Genomic DNA, 27,554 nt, shown 5'->3' with positions numbered 1-27,554 from the left:
GTGATAAGTGGCTTCGCAGTGGATACAGTGGCTGTGCTTCAGGTGGAGATTGTGTCAGTGATTAGTTCTCACTTTACCATACAATACACGTTGCCGGGACAGCGCAAGCAGATCCAGGCAGCCGAATTGCTGAATTTCAGACCCTTGCGGTAATTGGCTGTATGTGCTGGAGTAATTGGATTCTCCACCGCCGATTTGATAGCTTCCCGAGGTCGACTGTAACCCTTCTATTCATCTATTGGAATTCGGGTGCCTATGACCCTCGTTCGACTCAATCTCAACTGCTATCCCTGTCAGCTGCTGCTTCCAAGTTTACGCATTCAATTGCATCCTTCTCTGTCATATCTCTGGCCTAATGCGCAGAATTATGGTCGTCGACTGAAGTGTTTACTACGCCAGTGACGAGGCTTGGAGCTACTGCCCCCCGTTACGTATACATCCCCCCGGTAGCTTCCAACCACACGCTGTCGGCATTTCCCCTTCCATCATCCATCTATCTATTCATTCATGCATCGAAGGTGTCTGACTGCACCTGTCGTTTCTTTGTCACCAACTCATTTAAAGTTCACTGGCCTCTCACTTCTGCCCATACTCATTCTGCTTGTAATCTTATTGGCCCCCAAGCTTGTCCAACGTTTCATCGATTGACGCCCGTGAGCTCGGCCGGTCCCCTCGCCCCCTCCCCCCCAAGATCTGGACGGCAAGAACCCGCCTTCATGGTCCTGCGAAAACGAGCTCCGCCACGTCTCCAAAGTCTCGGCCAAGCCTACGATTCTGCAGACCCTCGTTATCTGTCGTCTAAATCCTCACCAACCTCCAAGTCATTGTCGTCGTCGTCCCCAAAGCGTCTTACCCGCCCTCGAAGGGCTCAAAGCACCCCCCAACCTCAGCGGGCCGCTTCCCCCGACTCCATCTTCTATCCCGACCTCAACACTTCACCGGCATTTGACCTGATGCCTTTAGAACAGGCGCAGAAGTCTCCAACCAGGGCCTCTCCCGGTGATGCCACGAATGCATGGGCGGACGAGCTCGTGGAGAGGTTCAACCTCGACTCGCATGAGTCCTCCGGTCTAGCGCAACCTACGCCAACAACAGGAAATAGTAGGGTCGCCCGTGTACCAACAGTCTTGACTCCCGGAGCTCATGGAAGGCCCCATACAAACGAGTGGCGGCAGCCACAACATCAAAATGCCGGGAATGGCTCTGAATGGGATCCGCACTCGGGCCAGCATTCTTCTATGCCGCTGCAGTCCAATAACCCGTTCCTCAAGCCAAGAGTGCCTTCCGGAGCGAACCCGTGGGAAGATCCCCAGTCCCGTGCTTCATATGGTGAAACATCATCGATCTCCCAGGACGGGGCAAGTGTCCGCTTAGGTCAAGGTAGGTCTACCCAGAGCGCTCTGTCCATGGCATCAGCTCTAACGGCATTTTCGCGTAGACGAAGGCTATATCCCGATGACCGCACGCTTGTCGCTCTTGGAACAGCCTGACGAGGCGTCCCCGTGGGCTGACGAACATACCAACACTGCCACGCAACCCACGCCACATTCGCAAGTCGAGCCTGCTCAGCATTTGCATGAGCCAGGCAGACTATCGCCAGATAGAAGCATAAGTACCCCGGCATCTTTAGATACCACTGCTACGGGCTCATCTCATGTTCTTATCGACTTGAACGATGCTCCTCCTTCGCAGATTGGGGAATCCAGCCGATTAGGTCCCACGGAATATGGAATCATGAACTCATCTCCCAATATGTCTCAGCCACAGAAGCGTGTTTCAGGTCCACCTTTACCGGAACGACCGAAAACGACATCCGAGCCGACTGCAGAGGCCCATACTCAGTCACCACTAACGGCTCCATTAACTGAAATAGAAATGCAGCGCCAGCAGGAGCAAAGATCCGAGACCTATTCCATTCGGCATGTTCATTGGACGAACACGACAGGCATCCTCTGCGACTCACCAGTTCTCATACAGAATAAAAATGGTCCATGTCCTCTCTTAGCACTAGTGAACGCCCTTGTTCTACGTGCAGCAGGGCAAGAAGTTCACCCACCCATCGTACGGGCTTTACAGACTAGAGAGCAGATCTCTTTAGGGTTGTTGATAGAAGCATTGTTTGACGAGCTTACGACATGCCTGAGCCCGAACGATGAACTTCCGGACATCGAGGCTCTCAGTCGCTTTTTGACTATGCTACATACCGGCATGAATGTCAATCCACGACTCACATTGGTATGAAGGCTGTCCCTTTCCCCTATTTAGCCCATTCTCACAACGCGCGCAGGAGTCCGAGGATAGCCTTGGCACTTTTCTTCAGACTGATGTTATCCGGCTGTATAGTACATTCGGCGTACCATTGGTTCATGGCTGGGTAGCCGCTCCATCTATGGAAGCCCATGCAGCCTTGGACCGGGTAGCGCAGTTTTACGAGGATATCCAGCTTCTTCCCTTTCGTATGCAGGAGCTCGAAGATCGGGTCATCCAAGGAGGCTCGCTTACGCCTCAGGAGGAACAAACTATGCAGGATATACACACCATCCATGACTTTACCGATGTGGAAAATGCAACTCAGTTGAGTCCCTTCGGCCTCGATCAATTGCTGGCAAAGTTGCAGCCGGGGTCACTGTCCATTCTTTTCCGCAATGACCATTTCACAACGCTCTACAAACACCCACAGCTCAATCGGTTATTCACACTAGTCACCGACGCTGGCTATGCCTCTCATGCGGAAGTTGTGTGGGAGAGCCTTGTTGACGTAAATGGATCAAACACCAGTTACTATGCCGGAGACTTCCGCCCTGTCAGCCATGATGCTCCTAGGGCGTCTGATCCCTCCGGTCCACGAACCTCAAGCAATCCAAGAGACTCTCTACCAGCGCCTCCGGAACGGCAAAGTGCCAAACTCACTCCTCAGGAGCAGGCGGACGCTGACTACGCTTACGCTCTGTCCCTGCAGTACCAGGAAGAAGAACAGAGAGAAAGCACCGCCAGCAATGACAGAAATCCGACCCATCGCGCCTCCATGTCCAATGCCTCCACTGGTGTATCCCGCGAATCAGCCTATGCTCACAATCGTTCATCTAGTGGTGTCAACGTCAGCAGCACTGGCAGCGGAGGCACGTACGCGGCAGCTGCGCGAAACCAGCCATCGCGACAAAGTCAGGGCTCAGGACGACGCTCGCAGACACGCTTTACAACCCATCGTCCTGTGCACGACGATGAAGCCCCGCCACCTTCTTACGAGCAGGCCGCCAGTAGTCCGATCTATCCGTCGCCTCAACGGAGCGCCGTTAACTCTACGGAAACGCCTTACCCACGAACCACGGCCGGAAGACGACCCTATGGGAACTCCATCTCAGCGGGGTCTGCAGAGCGCCCCAAAGACCGGAATAAGGATTGCGTGGTCATGTGAGATTCTTCCTCCCATTGACAAATGCTATCCACACGACTTTTACGACTTTGAAATCTGCTCTCGGGAGTGGACTTTGACCTCGGATTCGACGATAAGATCCTGTGGAATGACTGATGTTGTTATGTAATATATGAATACTGCTTTGCTGTGATTCTGCTAGATGACTAGCACACGGCAGGCTTTGTGTTACGAGACTTGATGTAACTTTGATAAGCATTTTGTGGATTGCAGTGGCTATATATGGAGGATGGTTGTTTTATAGCCTCCAAGGGCTTGACTTGTTGTCCCGAGTTTTTATTTTCTTGTTTCAGTGCTCGGAGTTGTACATAGCGGATAGCGTGAGGTCTGCTGAACACATGATTTTATGATACATGGAAGCGAGGGTATTTAGGAAAGAGGAGTCACTCCCTACGAAGTCCTGGACTATGAATCAAGAACATGCAGCCCTTCGTATGGCCCAGAATTTAGATCGACCTCTAGCCTAGATTACCAAGCAAACCATCTAGCCAACACAGATACATGTGTACCTTAGGCATCATTGTTAATCAGATCAGATCAGATTAGATCCCATCCTCTCCCCTCGCCTCGCCTCGCCTCCAAAGCCCCCCACGTCGCGTTCGCCGCGGGTGCCCCGGAAAGATTCCTATTGGCTTGAGCATCTATGAAAGTGGATTCTTCGCGTTTGATAAAATGACCTCTTAATTTGTACAGAGAAACGAGCGGTGACCTGACCGGGCTGGCTGGTTGTTGAGCTGGTGCTTTGATTGATTACAAGGAGAACTATCACTTGGCAGGAACAGGAACGGGCTTGAACAGCGCTAATGACAGACCAGACTGAATTGCCAACACAAACACCTTGATTCCACGGAATGAACAACCTTATCGTGCAGCTGTGTGGTAAAAGTGCAAGCTTGACCTTCCCGGCAAAAAAACAGATGCAAAAGAAGAGAAAGAAATTCCTTTGTTCATTTATCCTTTGCTCAATGGAGAGAGAGAGAGACTAGGGGTCAGAGATCTACTATCGTGCAGCGGCCCGTCTCGCAGACCATGAGATGATTCTTCGCCGGCTGGGACGGCCGCAACTCTTTGTACAGGGGGTTGCGCGTCCGCAGCCAGAAAGACTGGTTTCCTACAAAATCTCCCAGATGAGAGGGTCTGATATCCACAAGTGAGACGGTCGTGGTAGCCGTCGATAGTGTCGGGCCGGCCTCGGCGCGGAGCTTCTTTACCAGGAGATCGCGGACGGCAATCGGTTCCTCGGCGCGGCTGCTGCTGCTGCTGCTTGGCCCCGGCGGTATGGCTGCTGTGCTGAATACACCCGTGATGTTCCGCGTTCCCGTCTCCAAGCCGACGATGGCGTCTAGGAGTCCCACGAAAAGGAATGGGTGCTGCAGAATCTCCACTGAGAACGAGCGGCAGGTCTGGCGGGCTAGGGTACGATACCCCTCCTCCTCGAAGAGACTCGCGAGGCGCAGCAGATTGCGCGCAATGACGCCGTTGATGGATGGGGTGGCTGACTCGGTTCCGGTTTTCAAGCGTAGGAGGGGACCAGGCGTGCCTGGGGTCATGGTTGATGGGGTGCTATAGTAACCTGCGGGTGTGGAGCCAACGTGTGCGAGGAAGTTGTCGTTGAGATACTCTTCAATATGATGTATTAGCAACCCAGGTTATTTTCAACATTTACTAGGCACTCACTCTGCAGCTGGTCGGCGAATTGCAAAAAGCTGTCGTCGAAAGTCGCCTCGTACATATCCAACAGTCCACTAATCAAGTACGCATAGTCATCAGCGAAGCCAGGGGTGATCCCCCGAGCCCCGTCGCGGTAGATGCGCCATAGCTGTCCCGTTGACTTGTCAAACAAGTTTTCCTTGATGAAGTTGATTGCCTTGGCTGCCGCCTCCCTACACTGTGCTGCCTTTGTATTTTCAATTTCTTCGAATAGTGCACTGCACTTGGCGAGTGCCCCGATGGCAAGTCCATTCCAGGCAACAATGACCTTGTCGTCCAAGTCCGGACGTACGCGAGTCCTCTCCCTATAGTCGCACAGCTTCTGCTTGGCAGACTTGATAATCCTGACCACCTCGTCTTCTCCGAGACCAAAGTCTTTGGCCAATTTGCTAGGTGTCACTTTGACCGATAGCACGTTCTGATTCATAAATTCATCATGTGGGTCGTTCTCGGGCGGGATGTTGCCATCCGGCAGAACACCCCAGTGACGAGCACAGACCCCAGCATCTCGCTGACCGAGGACCTGAGTCAGCTCTTTCAACGTCCATACATAAAATGCGCCTTCACGCTTCTCGGTGTCATTGGGCGTCGGGAGACTGTCTGCATCTTCTGAGGAGTGGAAAGCGCCTGCTGGTGACTGGATCGGAGCCGATGTGAGATAGCTGACCAGGTCGTACACAGCTCCCAGTAACTCAGGATTATGAGTGATCTTAAATGCGTCTACGAAGACGTCCAAAAGCTGTGCTTGGTCGTACAGCATCTTCTCGAAGTGAGGTAATCCCCAGTTTGGGGTGACACTGTACCGCGCAAAACCGTGCCCGATATGGTCTCGAATTCCTCCACGTGCCATGCTAATAAGTGTATTGACTGCCATGGCGGTCGCCCGCTCACACTCGTCCTTCCCGACAATGTCCGACACCGCAGTTGGATAGATCCCCAGGCGCAGCAAAAAGGCCAAGTTGGAGGGTGTGGGGAATTTAGGAGCCGTGGAAAATCCTCCATGTACAGGATCGTATCTAGAAACGAAATGCTGATAGGCCTCCTCCAGCAGGTCAATGTCCAGGTCTTCATCCGCTTGCCGATCGCCTTGGTAAGAATGTGTGCCCTCCTCGGCGAATTCGCGGAGCTGTTTGGTGATTTCCTTCGCACTCTCGAGACACCTCTGCTGTTGTGTCTGCCAGACATCCCGGAGCTTTTCGAGGATTTCGACAAATCCGATCGTCTCGTTTCCTGTCAGGGTGGAGGAGTTGGGGCCGGGCCAGTAAGTCCCACCAAAAACAGGTTCAAGATCTGGAGTAAGAAAAACATTCAAGGGCCAGCCGCCCGATCCGGTGGTTGCCTGGACATAATTCATGTAGACATCGTCGACATCGGGTCGCTCCTCTCTGTCCACCTTGATTGGGATGAACGACTCGTTCAGCACTGAAGCCACTTCGTGGGACATGAAAGACTCCTTTTCCATAACATGGCACCCTAATGCCGGTAATTAATTCCGAGAATCAATGTGACCAAGAATAAAAGCGAGAGGCAGGCTTACAATGACATGCCGAATACCCGATGCTCAGAAAGATCAGCCGATTATGGCGTCTGGCCAACTCGATGGCTTCTGTGTCCCAAAGCTGCCATGCCACTGGATTGTTCATATGCGCCCGCACCTATTAATTTCGTCAGTGAGAATAGACGGAGTTCGATTTGCGCGGATTTGACGGACGTAAGGTGATTTGCTGTCCCGCAGTCGATTGACGAGCTTCGGTCCTGCGTCGGCCAGATTATGATGCATGCCTGATGGGGCAGCCATGTTGAGGCCGTAAGACATTCACGTGGTCCTAAGCCTTTCAAACAGTCGATAGTTCGTCGAGATCTCGCACTAGATAGGCAGCCTGCTTGCGATGCGCGCGTGAGTTAGTCAGAAAGCAGCTACAGGCAGCCGATAAGATATCACCACTTGGCCGTTGTATCGGACTAAAAGATGGCAGGGAACTAGCGGGGAATAAGAGAGTGAGTGACAAACCAGCTGCAAGCGATCTAATCCAGAGAACCAGCAATATCCAACGATCGATCGAAGAGTAAATGTAAACGGAGTGATTCGGCAGACAGACAGGCAAGCGGCGGATGAGGGGAGAGGGGGAAGAGGGAGGAAACGCATGTGCCCGCGTTACTAGTCAGTTTAGTAACATCACTAGTCCGCCTGGCCCGCATCCGGGAGATCGTCGCCTGTGCGTCATGGACTCGCCCCTGCATGGTCACGTGGACTGTAGTTACACCTCGGCATTCTACGTGAGACTGTACGCTACGGCTGATTCTACTGAGTACAATATAGCACACTACTTGGCTCGATCTCAGTCCATTAATCGTATCGCTTGGAAGTACGAGTATAGTCGTGACGGTCATTCTTGAATTCTTGGAGTAGCCTCAGTCCTCGCCCATAAGCTCGGCCAGCTCCCGCTCCTCCTCCTCCGTAAGCATCGACCCGGGGTTGGTGGGCTGCTCTTCATCCTCGGTCGAGGTCTTATGTGCCATCGCTACTGCCGTCTGAAGCTCATCGGGCTTCAGAGACCACTGTCGGATAGTAGCATCAATACTGACACTGACGACTGTTGTACCCACGAGTACTAGCCCTGTCACTTCTTCGTAATGTCCAGAGAAGGTATGGTAGAGTTGTCCGGTCTGTTTCGTTGCGGTTAGCAGAAGTCCAGTCAACACAGCAATCTTAGAGGAGTGTAGACCTACCGATCGATTCCACACGCGGACCTCTTCATCACGGCACGCTGTGACCACCCACCCACCTTGCTCATAAACCACCACATCACGAACATAGTCGGGATGATCCAGGGTTGTGTTGGATTTCCAGCCATCATCTCGACTCAAGCACTTGGTAGTCTTGTCGGCCGAAGCAGTCCACAAATCGGCATCCTGGTCGAAGAACAGTTTGTGCACGTTGGTCTCGTGAGCCAGGATTGCAGCGGTACCGGTTTGATCTTGGCTGCCCTTAGAGATGTCGAATTGGCGAATCTCTCTGTCGCTTCCAGCACTGAATACAATCGGCTCTGGGCTATCCGAGTCCAGCGAGATGGGATCAAAGGCCAAATCTTGAATCCCCTTGGCGTGGCCCTTCAGCACGGCCAATCGTTGCCCAGTCGCGATGTCGAAAACTATTATTTGCGCATCTGCGCCGCCCGAAACCAGAACATCTTGCCCACGTATTCTCGTACTGATGACGGACCGGACAAAATCCGTGTGGCCTTCATATCGCAGCTTGCGTTCCTTTGTAGTTACATCCCAACTCCAAACCGTCTTATCCCAGCACCCAGCGAATAACAGGCGACCGTTGGGTGAAAAGCATAGGCTCGTAATCGGTGCGGTTGGGCCCTTGTAGATGGCTGCGGTTTCTCCGGTCTAACACAGATCCCCAGTAATTTAGCCACAGTCCTCGCAAACCGGCTGTGCCATGCACCTACTTCGAGTATGACCTTGCGCACTGTTCCACCACTCTGAGCCACGAAGACGGCGTTTGCGTTTAAGAGATCAGCAGCGACGGCCAGAATCTTGCTCTGGAGCCGAATAGGGTTTCCGTTGGTATTTTGTGACTTGGCATCCTTGCGTTTTTGCTCATCAAGGGAAGCTCTGCAGCCGGAAGGAATCAGCGAGGTGCATGCGAACTGCAGCTGGGCAGCGATAAGGAAACGAACGTAGTCTGAAAGAAGTCATCGCGATGGCTCGATTGCGCCATTGTGAAGCTTGTGGAGGGTTTCAGATGAGTTGAAAACACTGGTTGTGGTCAATTGAGTTTTGTGATTGTGATCACTAGTCATCATCATCATCATCATCATCACCGAGTCCCCGACCCACGGAATCATGACTAAGCTCCAACAAGCAACCAACTTTCGTTCCCCGCCCTCACGTGGTTCCTTTTGGGCAAAACTGGCGAAGGAACTGCGCGGTGAGCTTCTCACGCTCACCGGAGCCCCAACTCTTCCCACCCACAAAACCGGCGGCTTCCGTTTTTCGACCTTTCCTCTTCCTTCTTCCTTTCACTTCTCTGCCCTTCTCTCTCTTCCCAAATTTTCCTATATCTTCATCTCTCCCTCTTTCTTCCCCTTGTTCCTTTCTCTCTTTTTCTGCGCGTCAATCGCGCAACTCTCCCTCTCAGCATGGATATGAACCATTTAATAGGGTCAGTCTTCTATGCCTACCTACTGGTGTGATCCAGGGTTTGTGCGGCTAGGCGGGAGTTAACACCTGGCAGTCAGCGGTTCAACCTGATCTCCAAGAGTGACATTCGGTATGTGCCGCCTTTCCAACCCTTCTGAAGCTTCCTGCTTCGGCTTCAGCTCCGTGCTCGCGTCCATTGCCCTCGGAGTCATTGGCAATGACTGTTCGTGCTGACAGCTCCCCGCTAGCTATGTTGGAACCTTGCATGAGATCAACCCTGAAGCTTCCACAATAGCTCTGGAGAATGTCGTCTCTTTTGGAACTGAGGGCCGTCGAGGCAACCCAGCTGAGGAGATCGCCCCGTCTGCCAGTGTTTATGAATACATTGTCTTCCGGGGCAGCGACGTAAAAGACATTAGCGTAGCGGAGGACAAGAAGGAAAATGCACCATCTGAGCCTCCTCAGGTCCCTGATGATCCTGCCATTCTGGGGGTAAGTTTGCTCAACACACTCTCCACTCTCCCCGCCCCCGCCCCTCATCACCTCTGGTGTTGGTGTCCACTGGACACTCGATCTTATGATGAAATATTTCGGATGTAAACACAGACCTGTTCTGAATGCGCAAAACCGTGTGGATTTTTCCGTTGCCTTCCTTCTGACAAGATCAAAACACCTTATCCTTGGCCTTTGCACAAGAAAACACTTCTCTGTGATGCAAGATGCTAACGTGTCAATTGGTGTAGAGCATGTCTCGTCCTGGTCCAGGTCCTCAAGGCATTTCTCCTCACTCCCAAGCACAGCAACCTCCTCGTCCAGCTCCTGGCTATCCCCAGCAACCTCAGTTCCAGGGCTTCTACCCTCCCTATGGGCAGCGCTTTGGGGCTCCTGGTTTCCCTCCTGGGCCCGGATTCCCTAATATGCCGTACGGAGCTCCTCCCCCAGGATGGTACCCTCCCCCGGGTCAAGGATTCCCTCAAGGACCAGGCCAGTTTCCCCCTCATCAGATGCCTATTGGACCCCCTGGTCAACACCAGACCCCTCCGCCACAGCGTCAGGGGGCGCCTGGTGCGGGCCCTGTAAACGTTCCTAAAGCCACCTCCGAGCTTCCCGTTGGTGAACGGCCCTCCAGTAAGCCCGCCAGCCGGAATGCCACGCCTGCACCTGCTGCTGGTCAGAACCCTCCTCCACCCCCTGTTGAATCGAAACCTTCCGTAACGGAAGCCGTACAAGCCTCCAGTATTTCCGCGGCGGCGGCGGCGGCGCTTCCGGTTGCATCCAAGATACCACCCACCGGACCCAGGAGCGGACGTGTGCAGCCGGCCATCCCGATTGCTACGCATTCTAAGCCGCCAGTCCCAGCTGTAGGCCCTTACCCCGGTGCTGGTGTGGGAAACAATGTGTCGCAAGGTACTGCTGCTCAGGCGGCCATTACTGAAGCCACTCGTGCTGCCACTGCTGCTGTTGCGGCTGCCATGGCTAAGTTGCCCCAGCCCAGTGCACAGAAGGCCCCGGGTCATGGCGATGCGTCTGTGGACGGTGTGGCAAAGCAGCTCGCTGAGATGAAGCCTTACGAAGGAAACCGGGCTCCTCGCGGCGGTCACCCGCACCCACGGGGTGGACGTGGTGGTCACCGTGCTCCTTATCAGGGCCAGGCGAAGAAGGTTGAGGTTCCTGACACCGACTACGACTTCGAGACCGCGAATGCCAAGTTCAACAAGCAGGACCTGGTGAAGGAGGCTATCGCCACTGGCTCACCGGTGCATGAAGCCGAGGCTGCTTTCCCTGAAGGCGAGGACGAATATACTGATAAGCCTAGTGCGGATAACGTCAATTCGTACAACCGGGCTACCTCCTTCTTTGACAACATCTCGAGTGAGGCTCGTGACCGGGAAGAGGGTACTGGTGCTCGTGCCGGTGGTCGTGAGTGGCGCGGTGAGGAGGAGAAGCGCAATATCGAGACCTTTGGCCAGGGCAGCGTCGATGGATATCGGGGCAGCTATCGGGGCCGTGGCAGAGGAAGAGGCTATGGCCGTGGCCGCGGAGGTTATGGTCGTGGATACAACTCTCGTGGCCGTGGCGGTCTCCGTGGTGGTCGCAATGCTCCTCAGTCCACCGGTGTGCCTACGCAGATTTAAATCGTCCTTGGTTTTGTCTTTTCATGACTGTCAAGCAGCAGTTCATTGTATCATGCGCTTAGCGATTATTGTTGCTATTCTTTTCTCTGAGGAGTGGTTTATGTCCGTCCACGACTACTTTTATTGTTTCTCCTGATATCCCTGGCGTCTGATGGAGCATCCCGTGAATACATACATGGTCTTGACGTGCAGAAGGTCATGGCTTTCGATTGTGATTGGGATCCTTATGGGTTATGTTGGATTTGGTGAAATATGTGCTGGGATGGCTACTGTTACATCTGGGGTCAAATTTGGCGTTCTTCATACTCATGCATGAGCAGGTCTCGAACTCTCATTGCAGCGATCTTCTGGACGGGGGAAGTCTGTTACTATTGTGTTTGATATCGTCACCTCACATGGACCAATGTCTGAGGTTCTGGATATGTCGCTTGGCTGCTCCAGTCTCTCTGTTGTGGAATACGTCGGACAATGATTGAGCGTGGACCATCTTTGTATCATACTATGAGACATTATCCTTGATGATGAGATCAAAAGACCGAAAAAAGAGGAGGCCTTCTGGCCTACAAAGCAGTTTCCTTGAGTAGTCTCGTGACGAGTACCATTACTTGGCTTGTAGATGCGCGGATACTCCGGCCAACTTCCCCTCACCGGCCTTCCATGCTCCTTGACATTATCGGTAAAGATTCACTTTCACCCCCCCCCCACCATGCGTCATTATTGGTATTACCAAAGCTTCACAGCGGGGACGGTCGATTCCCATTCGTGTTCCTCCGCCTGAAGATTGTGTTCTTTCGGCAATGCCCCCCTCACGAGCCGTCCATATGCCTCGGCCAAGAACGCTCGTCATACCCGAAAGAAGCAGTGATGTGGAGCAGCCCTGAGAAGCACTCATAAATGAGGGAGAGTTCCAGTCCAGTTGGAGGGTATGATGGGGCTTTAAGTCTTGCCGGTTCCACAAACTCAATCCACCGCGAGCCACGGTCAGTCAATTCCAGCAAGCGGGGAAAGCTATATAAACTGTAACACAACACTACCCGCCATGAGGTATATCAATGAACGACTGAAGAAGGTTTCGGAGATCGTTTCGCCAACAACCTCTGCCGCGGGTGATCGTACTACCAACATGACTACTACTTCTGAACGTGTTCAAGTTCCGGATCAGCTTCCTTGGGATCCGAATTGCACGCGGTTCCCCACGCGCAAGGAACTGCCTAAGATTCCCGGGGCTCCGAAGGATGCGGCATGGGTTTGGGGGGAGGATGATCAGGTACTGTACTGTTGCTTTCTCGTCTTTCGGGAGAATGCACCTCGAATTCCTCGCTAACCTTGTCTACTTTGTAGCTCGGACGGTTGAATTTGCTGACGCCGGCTCGAGTCAAAGCTGCTGCTGCGGAGATCAAGCTGGGGGAGATGATTCGACTTGAGTGAGTTTAAGCGAATAGTGTATAGCAGAGAAGGTGCAGTGACCTGGCGCTGTATTGCAGAAAAGCTGATGCAGCAGCAGCCTCCCATTGCATATCCCTGAAACCCCGGCCTTCGACCGCGAGCCCTTCCAGCATCATATCAAGGAGCTCGTTGAGGACGTGGTCTACGACGATACCTACACCCTGAATACGCAGAGTGGCACCCAGTGGGATGGATTTCGCCATGTACGCTGCTCTCTCTCACAGGGCTTCTCCATAACGCTAGAGGCTTGAAATCTAACGATCCTGTCATATATGCTAACCTGTTGATCGATCCCGATGACTATAGTTCGCCCACCTGGACACCAAACTCTTCTATAACGGGGTACGTACTGTACAGTTCCAAACCAGACACACACACATCCAACTAACCAATCCCTCAAAGGCCAAATCCACCGACTTCAAACCTCCCTCCACGACCACGACCACGAACACGACCTCCCCCTCCCCACAAAAATGCAGCATCCACCACCTCTCCACGCACGGCCTCGCAACCCGCGCCATCATCCTCGACTACCGAAACTACCACCTCACCACGCACCCCGAAAACCCCTACGACCCCTACACCTCCTACCCCATCTCCCTATCCGCCTTACACGCCTGCGCCCGCTCCCAGGGCATCAACCCACTCCCCTCATCCCAAGGCGGCGACATCCAACCGGGCGACCTCCTCCTCATCCGCTCGGGCTTCGTCGAGCAATACCACACCCTGACCCCCGCCCAACGCACCGCCGCCGCGCGCCGCTCCCACGCGGACCTCCGCTGGGCCGGGCTCGCGCAGGACGAGGACGTGCTGACCTGGTTGCATGACTGCTACTTCGCGGCGGTCGCGGGGGATTCGCCGACGTTCGAGTGCTGGCCGCCCACCCGTGATGGCGGGCAAGGTTTCATGCATCAGGAGCTGCTCGCGTGCTGGGGGATGATGATCGGGGAGATGTGGGATTTGGAACGGTTGGCGAGACGGTGTCGGGACTTGGGCCGGTGGACCGTTTTTGTGACGAGTGCGCCGGCTATGGTTTTTGGTGAGTTCCTCTTTTTTTTTTTGCTTGAGTTTTGGTTGGTTGGAAGGGGGGGGCCCGGAGGGTGATTCTTCTGGGGGATGTGGGTGGTAGGAGTCCACGGTGGGAGATCTTGGCTAACGATATCATGTGTATGTGTAGGAGGTGTTGGATCGCATGCTAATGCTACGGCGATCTTGTGATATTGGGGGTCTGTCCTTGGAATCAGGCTAGGGACAGTTAACGAGGTACATGCTTAGCAGATTAGCTATGCGCTGAGGGATGGTATTATCTCCTCACCGGGCAATTGACAGAGGGGAAACTCAAGCATTCTTTCATTGGCAGCAGTCATCACGTCGTTACGTTCATTAAAGTAGTACTAGTAAAAATCTGGACATAGGAAAAGCGGATATCCTGCCCTTATCTCCATCGCCAGACAAGACGAAAGCAAGGGTCTTTTCATGTACTTGTACTGGTGCATGGCAATGACCAGCAGATAATACACCAAGACAAAACATGCAAAACATCAAGCAACGGGGTATCAACTCCATCGCAACAACGTCACGGTCAAAGCTAACAAGCGCCTCAGAAAAAATCCTCCGGCCATTGGAAGCTGTGCGCACCGCCCGAGCCTGACCGCTTGCCCGCTCCCACAGTCTCAAGCTTCTGTCCCAACGGCGACTGGGGCTGGGGCTGAGGCTGGGGTTGGGGCTGTGCCTGCGCCTTTTCGCGATCCCGCGCCTCCCGCTTCTTGCCCATCTCCTTCGCTAGCCGTCGGTCTACCTTCGCCGCTGTGGCAGACAGGTTCTTCGGGAGCGGTGGCACAGGCGGGATGTACTCGTAGCGAGCCGACTTCTTCTTGCTCGGAGACGAACTGAGACTGGGGCTGGTCATTACCTCCCCGGATGCCAGAGTTGTCGTTATGGACATCTCCTTGAACTGATCTGCCTTCACCAGCGCGACGCTGCTGCTGTACAGCTGCAGCTGCGCCTGCTGATTTTCCTTGTCGTGGTCATCCGCCTCACCCGGATTAGGCAGCATTAAGCTCTCGCCCGCATTGGCTGATCGCAGATCTGGGCGGCCCTTTTTCATCCGCAGGCTAGGCTGAGGCTGGGGGGCACGGTTCCTGGAATTTGAGGCGCGTCTACGTGCCGCCACTGCTGAAGGCGAGCGAGGGTTGCTGGGTGATGATCGGAGGGGGGTGGAGCGTCTGCGGCCGCGTTCTTCGCTGGGGGTATTCGGGGAACGACCGGAGGCAGAATGCTTTCGCTCGACGGAGCCGGGGCTGTCGCCGGGGCCCATCTTCGGCAGTTTAGGCTTACGAGGAGTGGATGTACTGGCTGTTCCGTAACAGTGGCGGCTGTCTGTATGTTGCGTTGATTCAGGCTGGATCTTTTTTAGAGATGCAGGGTCGGGCGACTTGCGTTTGAGTGTGGGACTGTCTGCGGTCAAAGACGATTGGGGCTGGGGATCCTTAGGTGTTCGTGGTGTCATACCATCCTGTTGCTGCTGCGTACCGGTTATAAGCTTGCTTGGCGTGATTTTCTGCTGCGATTTGCCAGCCTCATTCTGGTAAATGTTCTCCGCCAGGGAGAGTAAAGGTGTCGACACGGCTCGAGGGGAAGTCGGTTGGCTATTACTGTGCAACAACCGCTCCGATGGAAGCGAGGGAAGTGCACCGGGGACAAATTTGCGAGAGTATGGTTTGTCGAGAAGGGGAGTCGGTGCCTGCACTTCTTCTTCCTCGCCGCCAACCAAGTCGTGCAGTTCCCGACGCGCCCGTTGTAACTTGAGCTCCAGGTCGCTCACGCGCTTCATCAGCTTGGCCTGTCGCTGAAGCTCTTTACGCGATTTCTGTCGTCGCACTTCCGCGCCCTCCGGCTGTTCCTCGGATGAAAGCTTGTTCGAGTCCAAGCGCTTAATGTATGGAATGCCCAAGGATGACTTGGCCTTGCGCAGCTCCTGGAACGAGGATCGAATAGACCCTCCAGACTCGTTCCCTTCTCCCGAGTTCTGTCTCGAATGATGCGCCATGGGCCGGTAAGTCGCTGGCTCTGGGATGGGGTTCCAGGACTTGGGAGGAACTCCAGACTCCCCATCCAAGCTCCGTATATAGCTGCCCTTGACTGTACCCTTGTATCCGGAGCGCTTAAGCTCCGCGTAGGCCCGCTCTGCCTGAGCAAGCGGATCGTCCGACTGTTTGTTGGCCTCAGCATTGTTTTTCCACCCCCAAGCGCCGAAGGGATTGAAGGCGGAGGCAATCGCCTTTCCAAACCGGAATATACCCGAGCCCCGTTGCTGGCCCGTACCATTTCCCGCGTGGCGTGCATCATCGCGCAGGAAGATACTTGGTGGCTTCTCGCTCACGCTATCGCTCATTGTTCCCTCGACGAACCGCGATCGTCGGCCCCGACCGGACGCACCAGTCTGGCGACCGAACCGGCCGGATCCCATTGAGGTCCGTGGAGAGATCTTACCCACTGCAGTCTGGAACGGCTTCCGGTGCCCGCCCGTCTTGTTGCTGCTACCCGCAGCCCTTTGAACAGGATGTTGTTGATCATCATTATCTTGTGGTATCAAAGGTTCCCCGCCGTTCTCCAACTGTAAAGGCCACTCATTCGACCGCCGTCGCTTTGCCGAATGAACGGACGGGGATCTACTCTGCGCGCGGGAGGGATAGTTCGACTCTTCGGCATCGTCAAATCGACCGGAATCGTCCGACTCGGATTCGGATTCATCGGCGGTAGAGTCACCAATGGTGCGCGCATGTTTGCGACGGGGGCTTTTATGTTGGTGGACCACGTGGGGGTCGGCGCACATGGACTGAAGCGATAGTTCGAGCTGACGATCGGTCTCGAGCGCGTCAACACCCTTCCCCTCCGTACGGTCATCGATCGAGGCCTGAACGTTGGACACGATGACAGTGTTAATTATGATCAAAGCTTCGTTCAAAACCAGTCCAATTCTGGATGTCTGTGAATGCGACGGCAGAGGTGACACACCCGCTGCGCAAGGGGAGGTGAAAGCGCGCCACGGGCAGGAGGACAAAAGCTTGAATGATGCAGGTGGAATAGAGATTATAAGACAGATTGGAAGCAAGAGAGCTGGCTGGAACGGAGAGTGGATACTTGAGGTACTTGGTACTGACCTCGACCGTGCAGTGTCCATGGGCGCGATCGGCCATCCTTACTGCGCTTGCGTGCTCACAATTCATCCATCCACTTTCGCACCGTCGGTCGGTCGGTCGGTCGGTTGGTCGCACACCTTCACACTTTACTCTATCGATCCAGAGTCAGATAGGCGCAGATCCAGTCGGTCTTATGTCTTCTTCCGTCAACAGAGATCCTGGAAGATATCATCTACCGGGCAAATAATGATAAAAACCTGGGGAAAACCACGCGGGGGAGAGGGGGGAGGGGGAGAGAAGTGGAGGAGCGAGAAAAGAAGCGGTCAGGCAGAGAAGGCAGCGGCGGCGGCAATGACGAGGACGAGGAGAGGGCAAAGTGGATTGTTTTTAGCAAGTAACCAACAACAATAACCACCTTAAGTTAACGTTGTTGTTGTTATTGTTGTTTACCTCGGGCGTTCCGGGTTTGTTTACATTTAAGGCAATCAGTCCCTCATGTGCCAAGCCCACCCACCCACACGCCTTCCCGTGTCTGGGATGACAATGCTTCATTTTCCATGGTCCGAGAGGAATGAATGTCTCAATGTCTCATCAATTGATTGAGTACTGCCAGAGTAGCCCTGTGCTCTGGAATGTAGGATAGTCCCACTGAGATAGATCCCCTCCTGTAGACCTATTGGCATACCACAACTTCCCTAACATCATAGATCACTAAGACATGTACTGTACGTACTTGGTATTCGAAATGGGCGCGGAATGGTGTCTACGCAGCTTTAAACATTACAACTCAAAGTTGAAATCTGATATCTGACGGCGTACTTCTGATGGCTATATTCATTTCTGGCCGGCCTTATGTAAAAAAACGAGATTCAACCCAGCCGATGGGTGACATCATCCCACTTGGCAATCAGAAATAAACAACAACGATAAACATAAGGGGAATATGTATGGTGTGAAATCCAAGGTGGATCATATACAGCAAAGACGATGTCGACGCGGAAAAAAAAAAAGGAAAGAAAAGAAAAAACGGTGGTATAGACGTCATGTCTGCTGCCATGACGAAGAATCGAAGTAAACTCCCTCCCACACCCTTCTCTTTTCGGACCAAATTGCCCTTCCAAAATCCTCGTTAAGTTAAAAAAAAATTATAAGTCATCCCGACGGGCCGGTTCGCCAAGACGCCTTCCTATATAAAGAATTATTCCCTAAATTTGTGGAGACAGAGAAAGCATGATGCTATAAACTCTGTCCATGATGAATCATAGCAGGGGAAATTTTTGTGACCATCCTGCCGTTGGCTCGCTTGTATGCCAATTCGTCCCGGGACAGGCTGTACGATGCCTCACGTCGGGCATCGGAAAGCCGTCGCTCCAATGGAGGAGTGGGCTCTCGATCGGGGCGCATGCCGTTGTGCAGTGGGCGCTCTGCATGGCCGAAGGATTCTTCGTGCGTTCGCTTGGAGAATGTCGGTCCAGAGTTGGTGTCCCACAATAGCCGTTTGTTCTGGGCTATTTCATGAACAGGGCTGGAAGCAGTGTTGTTCTGCGGCCGAGGCATATTGATGGGGATCTCGCCCGAGATCGCACTGATCGGCGGAAGAATGTTGCCGCTGCGTGAGGGGTGAGCTGGCGTGTGCTGAGCGACTACTGGATACATGGGAGGATCGGATGAACGTGATTCAGTGGGTGACGGCGCTGGATGTGATGGGTCCAACCGAATAGGTGGTAAGTAGATTCGGTGCGCATCTTTCTCATGCTCGGTGCTGGTTGATGGGTTTCTAGAATGCGAGTGCGTCGGATGAGGTGAGTAGGCAGTGACTGGCATTGACCCAGACGAAGGATTTCTTGGTATCTGAGGTGCGGAATACTGAGCTTGCGTCGATCCGAAGGAGAGGTGCGATTGATACGTAGAATTCTGCGTTGCAAATGCAGCCGGAGTAACGGGTGAGGGAGTGGATGCTGTAGTCGGAGCTGGGGCATGAGCAATAGGATGCTGGTAGAGTCGCGGGTTCTGGAAGCCATATTCTGCCGCAGACGGACGGCGTGAGGCCTCAGGGCCATAACCTTGATCAACGGTGCCAATGCTCGTCGACCGTGGCCGCTCGGCTGGAGTCGGATAAGTGTCGGGGGTAGAATAGCGATCACGCCGGCTGCTCATCATCCTATCCTCGTCATAATCATAGTCATCAGATCCCTTGTCTCCGCGACGTCTCATACGGACATCGCGCCGAATACGGACACGGCAGCCCTGCTCCGCAATGATCCGACTCAGATGTGTGCTTTGTGTCAGACCCGGGAACTTCTTCGCGCTGAAGACCGTGAATGGGACTGACACAACCTCGAGGCGAAATTCGAGGAACGACTTTGGTGTCATCGGCTTTGATGGGTTCGTCTTGAGCATTGGCGACGGGATCGGCGCTCCCTCGTCCACGTCCTTGCTTTCCTTGGTCTCCTCGTAAAGATGGAAGCTCAGTCGGTAAAGCCCTTCGTGACGCACCGATAAATCCGGAAAGATGAAAAATCCCGCCGGAAACGGGCGGTCAAGATATGCCACTCCTGCCACGGGCACGCCTGTGAGGACGGGGAATGTTGGAGTTGGAGCAAGTCTTCCCTGTGCCATTGGACGTGCGTTGTCTAATGTGGCGTAGAGGAAGAAGTTGGCGTTATAAGCGAAGGTGATGTCCGTACAAACGGAGGATCAACCGGACGACGGTCGGCAGAAGCTATCGGAGACAATTTTGTCAGTCTCTTCACAAGCAAACAATTCATATGAAGCGGACTCAGATACGTACATTTGGCGCCTGCACCGCATGCTCTTGCCCGCTCCGGTTGTTGCATCACAGTAAGCTTGTATGTAAGCTTCTTCCCCTCACGAGTGATCCGGCTGACGGAGTGCTCCGTCTCGTTTACCGGGGGCGATAGAGGAGGTCTGGAAGCCATGATGAAGCACTGATGCAGATCTGATAGCCTGAGAGAACGTTAGATGACTACTTGACGGACATATTCCCAGCGATCTCTGAGCATTGGCGAAAGAGAAGAAGAGAACGAATGGGTGGACAAAAACTCACTATGAGACAACCATAGATGAGATAACGCAACGGAACTATGACCAAATCGGAGACGGGCCTACGCGCAGCAACCTTCCGGGTCCTCAAGCTGTATGATTATGTCTTTGATGTAGAGGCTGCTAGTCGCAGATGAAAAAGTCACGAGCCGACCCTGCGGTTGAGTGAAACGGAAGAGTGTGGTAGGAGGGGTGGAGGCGAGACGGGGGCAAACGAGAGGAACTCGTTGTAGCGACCGAGCCAAGAAGGTTAAGAATTAGCAAATAAGCGTTGAAGCGGGCGTCGCAATGGACAAGAAGAAAAAGGATTAAGGAGAAAGAAAATCGAGCTGGGGGCAACTGCGAACTGGACTGGGAGAACAGATAACAGCCCAGAGCGATTGACCCGTGCGAGTTTTCAAGGAGGATAGGAGGGAGGGGGGACGTGAGTAGTAGAAAGAGGAGGAGGAGGAGGAGGAGGAGGAAGAGGAGGGTAGAGGATGTTCAGGATGGGGATGGAGGAGGAAGATGAAGAAAGAGTGTGACAAGACTAGACCCGACTAGATTTCCACAGAGAGAGGGGGGAAAGGCAGAGAGAGAGGCAGAGAGAGGAAGAGTCAGCTGTGTACTGTATGTATGTAATGAAGTAACAAAAACCAAGTAAGTAACTAAACTACATAGTACTAATTTGATTAAGGTAACTAAAAAACTAACTGGAACTAAGCAAGCCGAACTAAGGAGGGGAGAACAAGCTGAAATAATAATACGTGGACCTTAACCACAACTACCTAATCTAACTGACTTAAAAACAACTTCTACTATGCCAGTAAAGTATGATGAGCAGAATACTGAGTCCCTGTACTGGCTAATAATATTATTACCCTGCTTTCTGGATCGGGCGGCCCACCTCCGGCTCCTCGGTCTGATGCCCGCAATGAATGGCGGAAATCAATGATGGTATCGTATCATTCCTCATCATCCCAGAAACTCTAATCCTACCAGGGGGGGGAGGGGAGAGCTGCAGAAGAGGAGGTGAAAGTTGGTAGTCAGTAACAAAGATAACGACGATAACAAGAAACTAGCAATACCGAGCAGTGTCAAGCTTAGCAGCTAAGATTCAATAAAAAATTATTATCTCTATCTACCAAGCCATGAAAAGTAGGTATACCTCATAGTCTAGTCCTGTAAGTTAGCCGGTTGTTCGGGTTCACGGGCAAAAGTTGAAGAGAACCAAATCCGGCACTAGCTGGAGCCGGAGGGGTGGACACTGGGACAAGCTAGACTGATAGCTGATCCACCGTCAAAGGCAATGGGCCCGATGGCACTTCCACGGGTCTTCATCAATTATGACTGCGACCGGCCGATGAACTCGCGGAGGGGGCCAAAAGGACGAAAGGTGCTGAAAGGTTTAGAACCTTAATCATAAGGCAAACAAAATTGTTTGACAGAATCAATCTTGACAGCTAAAAAAAAAAAAAAAACCCCTTCCCCCTTTCAAGATAATGTCAGAGGAAGAATAATAATATTATTGATGTGGTAGTATGCATTGTAACTTAGTGGGGCTGACAGACCTGACTGACTCTGGGGCTTCCGGGGAGGAGAAACCTGGAGGGCTACGGCTGTGATGTCGTAGTTTAGAGTGCTTTAGGGCGCGACCGACAAGACGGAATAACCTCCGGGGCGGATATTGAATCTTCTTCTTGGTTCTTACCACGGTTGAACTTTAAAGCCCAACTAAAGTTGGTAAGCGTCGAAGCTATTGATCTCGCTAGCTAGGAACAGCTTAGTATCCTGACATTGTTCTCTAAGCGATGCGACCTCAATGGACAGGAATCGGTCAGTAGCGGAGATACTAAGCTGAAAGATTACTAGCAGAGGTCTCTGGGCTCTATGCTGGGATGTGTAATAGTAATACACATACTACGTACACTGAATGATGAAGGAAATAATGGCAGACAGTAAGTACTAGGTACTCTAGTAGGTACGAATATCAAGGCAATTGGACCATCATTCTCGCAAGTGGATTGTACTGGGTAAGGCGATTCTTCCTCGGCTAGGAGCTTGAGACAGCCAGTAAGACGCATGGATGGTCTCTCTCCCCCTGCCCCTTGACACGATGCTTGCGAACTCAAAGCAAGGTACCTGCTGTCGAAGGTATGGAGTTGCTGCTGTACTCATCCCGTTCAGCGCGGTACACTTCCTATCGCTTACGCTACTGGTAGACACTCTCTGCAGCTGAATCCTTGTGCTGACGGGAACATGATTGGAGATAGAATGTTTAAAGGATATGGCCCCTCCGGTGGGAAGCTGCTGAAGTTGCTAATGGTCCCGGTAGTCATTAAACCCTGAGGTGTGATCCTCAGGGATATACCGTACATCTCTGCAGTGGGGATGCTGTGGACACTTGACAATCGGCTGCGCGGTCACGGTATTCCAAACAACGAACCTCATCTGCGACAAGTACGTACCCGAGTGCTACCCATGTTCATCTTGACCACATGGAGGAGCTACAGAAGCCATGGGTCAAGAAGTTAGGATTTCCCAGTCCGGCGGATCGGTTGCTTCTCCCAGGTGTTCGGAGCGCAAGATACATGACAACAGGCCAGTGGGGGTGGTCAATGCGCCCTTTCCTGCCATCCTGCAGATGCAACCCCAGCGCCTTGCTTGGCTTAAGTGTTATCACTTGGTTAATCCAGCATACCTGGTATCTCAAACGATTCAGATTACTTTCCATTCAAGTCATTGAGAACTTCTTGTCACCTAGTTATCAATGCGATCCATAGATGCCGTTGTGGCCACCTTCGACCCGACCGAGGCTGGGAGGGCAGAGTAAGACTGCCGAACTTTACAAGATGGTACCGATACTTACATAGTATTTCAGCAGGTGGCACCACACAAGGGCATTTTGTCCCTTTGAGCTATCGTTGCAGCCTGCATACGCACTTTGCACTGTGAGCCAATCATTTATTGAATGGAGATAATTATAATTTTCAAAACTAGGATTTGAGGAGATCCATCATTAGGGTACCGATCGCAAACTACCGGAGAAGGATCTCATTGAATAGCATCTTGAGCAGGGGTTGCTGAACACTTGCAAAGCCAATCTATCGATGCATTCAATTATACATAGTATCCTCTCGTCCCTCTTTCATATTTTTGGAACTCTTTGCAATCACGACGAATCTTAATCATGGTGGCCCTGGCTTACTGTTGGTTTATTAGGCACTAGGAAATCACCGAATGGAACCATTATTACCGGCCGAACCTAGGAGAGAAAACCTTAATTGTGTGAGCGGAAAAGCAAATCTGGCACCGATCGAGGTACTGCTGATCACTACTTAACTAAGTAGGAGTCGGGATTTGAAAACCCATCAGCACCGCCTCCAGAATAAAATTGGATGGTCGGATCTGCAGCGGGCGGGTGGTCCTGAGGCAGCAAAAGCGTTTAGGCCCTCAGGCTGATGCGGCACATCTCTGGGGGTCGGGGAAAAAGTACGACCACTAAATCGGTAAAAAAGAAAAATGTGAGTGAATCAGTAAGGTACTGTACAGCCCGGCACAGGTCACACTACATGACTACTGGCATGCCTTACCAGTTACTGGCTTGGTACGGGTGGTCCCTGCGCCTGACTCTTCCGTCTCTGGTCAGTGCCAACCGGACATGATCCATAATCCCTGCTCCTTGATCCATGGTCTCTGATCCTTGATCCTTGATCCATGCCATGGTCCTTCAGGCAATTTACTGCGTACGCTCTTACAGTCTAGCCCTGCACAACGGAGCCAACCATCTCACGCCCCACTTTTCTCCTTCAGAGTTCGGGATGCAGGCATCGGCTCGAGGCTCCATCATCTTACTAATTACTGGGTAGTCCACAGAGAAGGACGCCCAAGAGTCGGACTCTCGTGCCACTCTCCGTACGGAGTACGTACCCAAATGAAGGCGGCGGTTGAGTGGAATAGTGGAAACGCTGGAAAAGTTTCAATCCGCCCCACTTGAACGGTCCGCACCGAATAGAGCGGCCCCATCTCAACTACTGGCACTGCTGCTCCGTCCCGGCCTTCGAGACACTCACATTTCCGAGCTAGCTACACACACTGAGTACTCAAGTACTTAGGTACTCTATGTGATCAATATCCCCAGAACAATTGTCAAATGGGTGCAGAGTCATTTCACATGGCAGTCTATCCAAAAGACCAGATCCTCTCGCTTGGAGGAAGTAAACGTACTTTGTAAGTTGCGTATATCACATCATCACAAACCAGCGTCTGTTTGGACCCACTCGGATTGCAGAATAACGGTGAATGATTCCTCGTGTGTCTGACCTCTTGATACTGCTCAGGCGCTTAGACACTCAGGCAAATGCCACGTCCGTCCGGAGCTGTCGTCTAGAAAGGGGCTTGCCCCGGACAATCGTGATGCCATCCTGTCAGTGCTCGAAGACGCGCCGTGAGGATCGACTTCAGGGGCCACCATCCCTTTGAAAACTTAGGAGAGCCCTGATAGAGCCAGAGACTAGTAGTTCATACTCCGTAGATCCCGAATAAAATGTAGCCTATGTGCTCAGTTACAGCTTCTGGGTGTCTTCTCGATCAGCTCTGAATCACGAATTCAGGTCTATCTCACTTTCCGAGGCATTCGATGGCGTTTTAACAACCAGGGAGGATCTCCGTACCGTAGCCGATCGTCACTTAGCATGCATGCGTTATATCTTTCACCGACGACCGTAGTAGGGGGTTACAGAAAGCAAACATCTTATGCAGTTGCTCAGCACCCTGTTTACCCCTTCTTTACCCGAATGAACTTTGATAGTCCTGTTTTAGGTTTATGACTCCAGCAATTTGCTTGGAACTATTCTGCGAGGGACGTCCAGTAACCAGAGTGTCGGGTCTTTTCAACATGGAATCCCCCGTCAACTTGCATGGGCGATGTGTATCCTAGTCGATATTCCAGCACTTGGGGAGGCAAGGTAGATTCTAACTAATAATCATGGAGTCATCAGGCGCACAAAGCGAATTGATCGTACGGAATCCTCCAATCACTTTTCATGATCGGGACGATCAGGATGTGACCACCCTAACATCGATTCGTCTCATGATGCTGTCACTAGAGATGGAGGCCGTGACTTACCAGCTGGCCATTTCCATGAACAGTCTCTCCCCAGATCGCCTACCCGATCCCATGATCTTACATCCTTCCCTCGCATGTTAATTCATCCTTTGCCCCTGTGTTTAAAGGATTTTCGAGTGGCCATAATTGGCCCAGAACTATAGGCAATCTCTCGAAAGCGAGTAAACCCGTACATCAGAGGGTCACGTATCCTTATCACCGATCAACCCCAGGCTTCTCTCCGGCGATTGGGTACTGCAAATAGAGTGCTGTCTGCACATCCGGTGGACTCGAGACGCAATTGGTCTGTGACAAATGTCTGATTTCCTCCAAAAGGCCTGAGTGACCTCCAGCCTGTGCGACCGCGAGGGCGCTGTGCTGCTGTGCTGCCACTGACGCGACCACCATTCGTTATAGAGGCCACCGTCTACAATTTACCTTCTGCGACACCGCAAGCTTCCTTTCAGCGGCCGCTCGTCACTGTTGCGGACATTGCGAATGCTACCAGACCCCAAAAGGGTGTAGGGGAGGGTTCCAGCCCAGTGGGGGGGGGGGGGTTCCCTATCGACTCGCCATACAGCATAAAACATGCACATCGGCAAAGCGGCATCGATACTGTAGAAAGCCGGTTTTTGCTCTCGTTTGCCCCTACTGAAAAATCTACCTAAGCATTGTCCGTTCAGAGTCTCAACTACTGCAGCTTATTCACACTCGATGCAAACCTGCGCAAATCTTCGTCAATTGAAGACAACATAAAGATGGCGAGCGGTAGCGCTCATACTGGTTTAGATCATGATGTACAAAAATAGCTGGCTGATCCTAATAAGCAACGCTGCGTACGGGGTCGATAGTCCAGATACTAGACAAGATACTCCGTACAGGACAGTTGAAATCCCCTAGCTTATCTTTCTTGGCCGGGGGGGGAGGGGGGGAGACAATCCTACTGTGTTTAACAGACAGTAGTCGGCTCCATCCAACCCACAATTGGATATGGGATTCCCCCTAGTCCGAGACCAAAAGCCATCATGCTGCTGTCAGATTATTGAGCACGAAACTACTTCGTAATAGTTAGGGCACTAGTCTCATTATGTTCTAGCCGACCGTTTTTTCGCCAGGGTAGCTTTTCCTTGAGAACTCGACAGATCCAGTTTCAAATGTGATGTATCCATCCGCGCTGCTGCTCGTATTTTTCTTCATGAGGGAAGACAAAGGAGATCGAGAAGGATCTGGCCTCGAATCTCAGCCGATCGCCGTGATTCGCTTCCTCTCCTTCTCTGTCTTTACAGCGCGGGGAGGGGATCCCTGTAAGATGCATGCATTATCGTGTCATAGCTTGTGTCTGTGCGCTTGTCATGCCTGGACGACCCTCTTTTCTTATGGGAAAGATTATCACCAACGTCATTGGTATCATTTTACCTGAGCTTCTTCCTTACCAAGACCTACTTGGAACTTCCTATTCCGCGACTAGGAGAGCTGAATGATGCAATCAATGTCTTTCAATCACCCCCATTTCATGGAACTATCCGATTTGTGCCAAGTGACTAAGGAGGTATGTACAGTAACAGTAAATGTCCTAATAGACCTGAATAAAGGCTAACGCACATGTCAGCTATCCCATTCCTAGTCTGCTAGACTGACTTACGATTGCGCACGGTTTACTGACAAGTCCGTGAGCTTCTACCCCGTAATTTGTGCATTCTCATCCCACCATCGCCCTTCGCCTCTATCGTTACATTCAGAGAGAATCAAAAGTAGGGCCAACGAAATGCGGTCTGGGGCAATGTTTCCATAAAAAGCTCCCGTGAAACACAACCGCGTCACGTCTGCCCCATATCTTTATCCCGGGCCAATATCCCCAGCCCAATATTCTCCGGGTTGGTCTTCCTTGCTTTAATCTTCAAAAAGAGGGAGCTTTGAACTTACCGGGAACACTTCCCGATCCCGAGAGGAGTTAAACGCTCCCTCGCACAAGTTGTCCGTGCGATAATCCACCTTCTACAACATGATGCGTTCGACTTGCAATACATGACTATCGACACTCATCCGTCTATCCTCGAAGATCCCTGCACCATCGAACGATAATCCTCGACCAGGGATATGGATGATGCATCTTGTCCAATTCAATCATGCTATCAAGAATGCCGCCGGGACTGGGTGACTGAATGGGCTTTGCGATGATCCTAGTTTCAGCCGTCCTGGACTGCTGTCCGTCCCGTACTGGGATACGAGGACAGCAAGCTATGCGTTCCAAGGTTGCACCAATCTGCTCGTCGGGGGATTTTTCTTTCCATGTTTCACGGCCAGCAAATCGTCTCCCACTGGGCGTCGATGCCGCAAGCCGTTGCTTTTCCGGAAGGCATGTGTACCGGGAGAATAGGATTATCGGG

At 52.5% G+C, this 27,554-nt stretch overlaps 6 protein-coding genes across 6 annotated transcripts; 3 read left to right on the top strand and 3 right to left on the bottom strand.

Moving 5' to 3' along the window:
* Positions 1–716: 716 nt before the first annotated feature.
* On the top strand, positions 717–3,415 carry ASPACDRAFT_1554 (uncharacterized protein; the record flags this gene model as incomplete). The annotated part of the gene is made up of 3 exons (XM_020197152.2): positions 717–1,380; positions 1,439–2,235; positions 2,288–3,415. 3 exons carry the CDS (start codon positions 717–719, stop codon positions 3,413–3,415), a joined length of 2,589 nt encoding a protein of 862 aa, XP_020061189.1.
* Positions 3,416–4,092: 677 nt separating this feature from the next.
* On the bottom strand, positions 4,093–7,205 carry ASPACDRAFT_109807 (thioredoxin domain-containing protein). The gene is made up of 4 exons (XM_020195424.1): positions 6,855–7,205; positions 6,681–6,798; positions 5,111–6,616; positions 4,093–5,054 (listed from the first exon to the last, which is right to left on the bottom strand). Exons 1-4 carry the CDS (start codon positions 6,939–6,941, stop codon positions 4,423–4,425), a joined length of 2,343 nt encoding a protein of 780 aa, XP_020061188.1. The 5' UTR covers positions 6,942–7,205; the 3' UTR covers positions 4,093–4,422.
* Positions 7,206–7,473: 268 nt separating this feature from the next.
* On the bottom strand, positions 7,474–8,990 carry ASPACDRAFT_109805 (WD40 repeat domain-containing protein). The gene is made up of 4 exons (XM_020195423.1): positions 8,833–8,990; positions 8,602–8,767; positions 7,874–8,539; positions 7,474–7,810 (listed from the first exon to the last, which is right to left on the bottom strand). Exons 1-4 carry the CDS (start codon positions 8,871–8,873, stop codon positions 7,556–7,558), a joined length of 1,128 nt encoding a protein of 375 aa, XP_020061187.1. The 5' UTR covers positions 8,874–8,990; the 3' UTR covers positions 7,474–7,555.
* A 304-nt stretch (positions 8,991–9,294) lies between these two features.
* On the top strand, positions 9,295–11,430 carry ASPACDRAFT_56275 (putative G2/M phase checkpoint control protein Sum2; the record flags this gene model as incomplete). Its single annotated transcript, XM_020203107.1, has 4 exons — positions 9,295–9,317; positions 9,354–9,425; positions 9,544–9,787; positions 10,039–11,430. 4 exons carry the CDS (start codon positions 9,295–9,297, stop codon positions 11,428–11,430), a joined length of 1,731 nt encoding a protein of 576 aa, XP_020061186.1.
* A 1,123-nt stretch (positions 11,431–12,553) lies between these two features.
* On the top strand, positions 12,554–14,094 carry ASPACDRAFT_19949 (uncharacterized protein; the record flags this gene model as incomplete). Its single annotated transcript, XM_020198913.1, has 6 exons — positions 12,554–12,697; positions 12,772–12,854; positions 12,935–13,079; positions 13,183–13,218; positions 13,279–13,915; positions 14,054–14,094. 6 exons carry the CDS (start codon positions 12,554–12,556, stop codon positions 14,092–14,094), a joined length of 1,086 nt encoding a protein of 361 aa, XP_020061185.1.
* A 382-nt stretch (positions 14,095–14,476) lies between these two features.
* Positions 14,477–19,957, bottom strand: veA (sexual development activator VeA; the record flags this gene model as incomplete). The annotated part of the gene is made up of 3 exons (XM_020198125.1): positions 14,477–16,792; positions 18,303–19,651; positions 19,726–19,957. The coding sequence occupies 3 exons, from the start codon at positions 19,955–19,957 to the stop codon at positions 14,477–14,479; spliced, it is 3,897 nt and encodes a 1,298-aa protein (XP_020061184.1).
* Positions 19,958–27,554: the final 7,597 nt, after the last annotated feature.

This window comes from Aspergillus aculeatus (genome assembly GCF_001890905.1).
Source record: "Aspergillus aculeatus ATCC 16872 unplaced genomic scaffold ASPACscaffold_1, whole genome shotgun sequence".
NCBI lineage: Eukaryota > Fungi > Ascomycota > Eurotiomycetes > Eurotiales > Aspergillaceae > Aspergillus > Aspergillus aculeatus.
Note: the sequence above shows the minus strand (reverse complement) of the source record. Positions and strands in the feature narration are given on the sequence as shown.

Excerpts from the sequence above, each read along its gene's own strand:
- ASPACDRAFT_109807 (XM_020195424.1), bottom strand. The coding sequence starts at position 6,941 with ATGGCTGCCCCATCAGGCATGCATCATAATCTGGCCGACGCAGGACCG. Across the intron at positions 6,799-6,854 it reads GGGACAGCAAATCACCTTAC|GTGCGGGCGCATATGAACAA; the intron begins GTCCGTCAAATC and ends CGAAATTAATAG. Across the intron at positions 5,055-5,110 it reads ATTCGCCGACCAGCTGCAGA|AGTATCTCAACGACAACTTC; the intron begins GTGAGTGCCTAG and ends ATCATATTGAAG.
- ASPACDRAFT_109805 (XM_020195423.1), bottom strand. The coding sequence starts at position 8,873 with ATGGCGCAATCGAGCCATCGCGATGACTTCTTTCAGACTAC. Across the intron at positions 8,540-8,601 it reads TGCGCAAGGTCATACTCGAA|ACCGGAGAAACCGCAGCCAT; the intron begins GTAGGTGCATGG and ends GATCTGTGTTAG. Across the intron at positions 7,811-7,873 it reads TCCGCGTGTGGAATCGATCG|ACCGGACAACTCTACCATAC; the intron begins GTAGGTCTACAC and ends GCAACGAAACAG.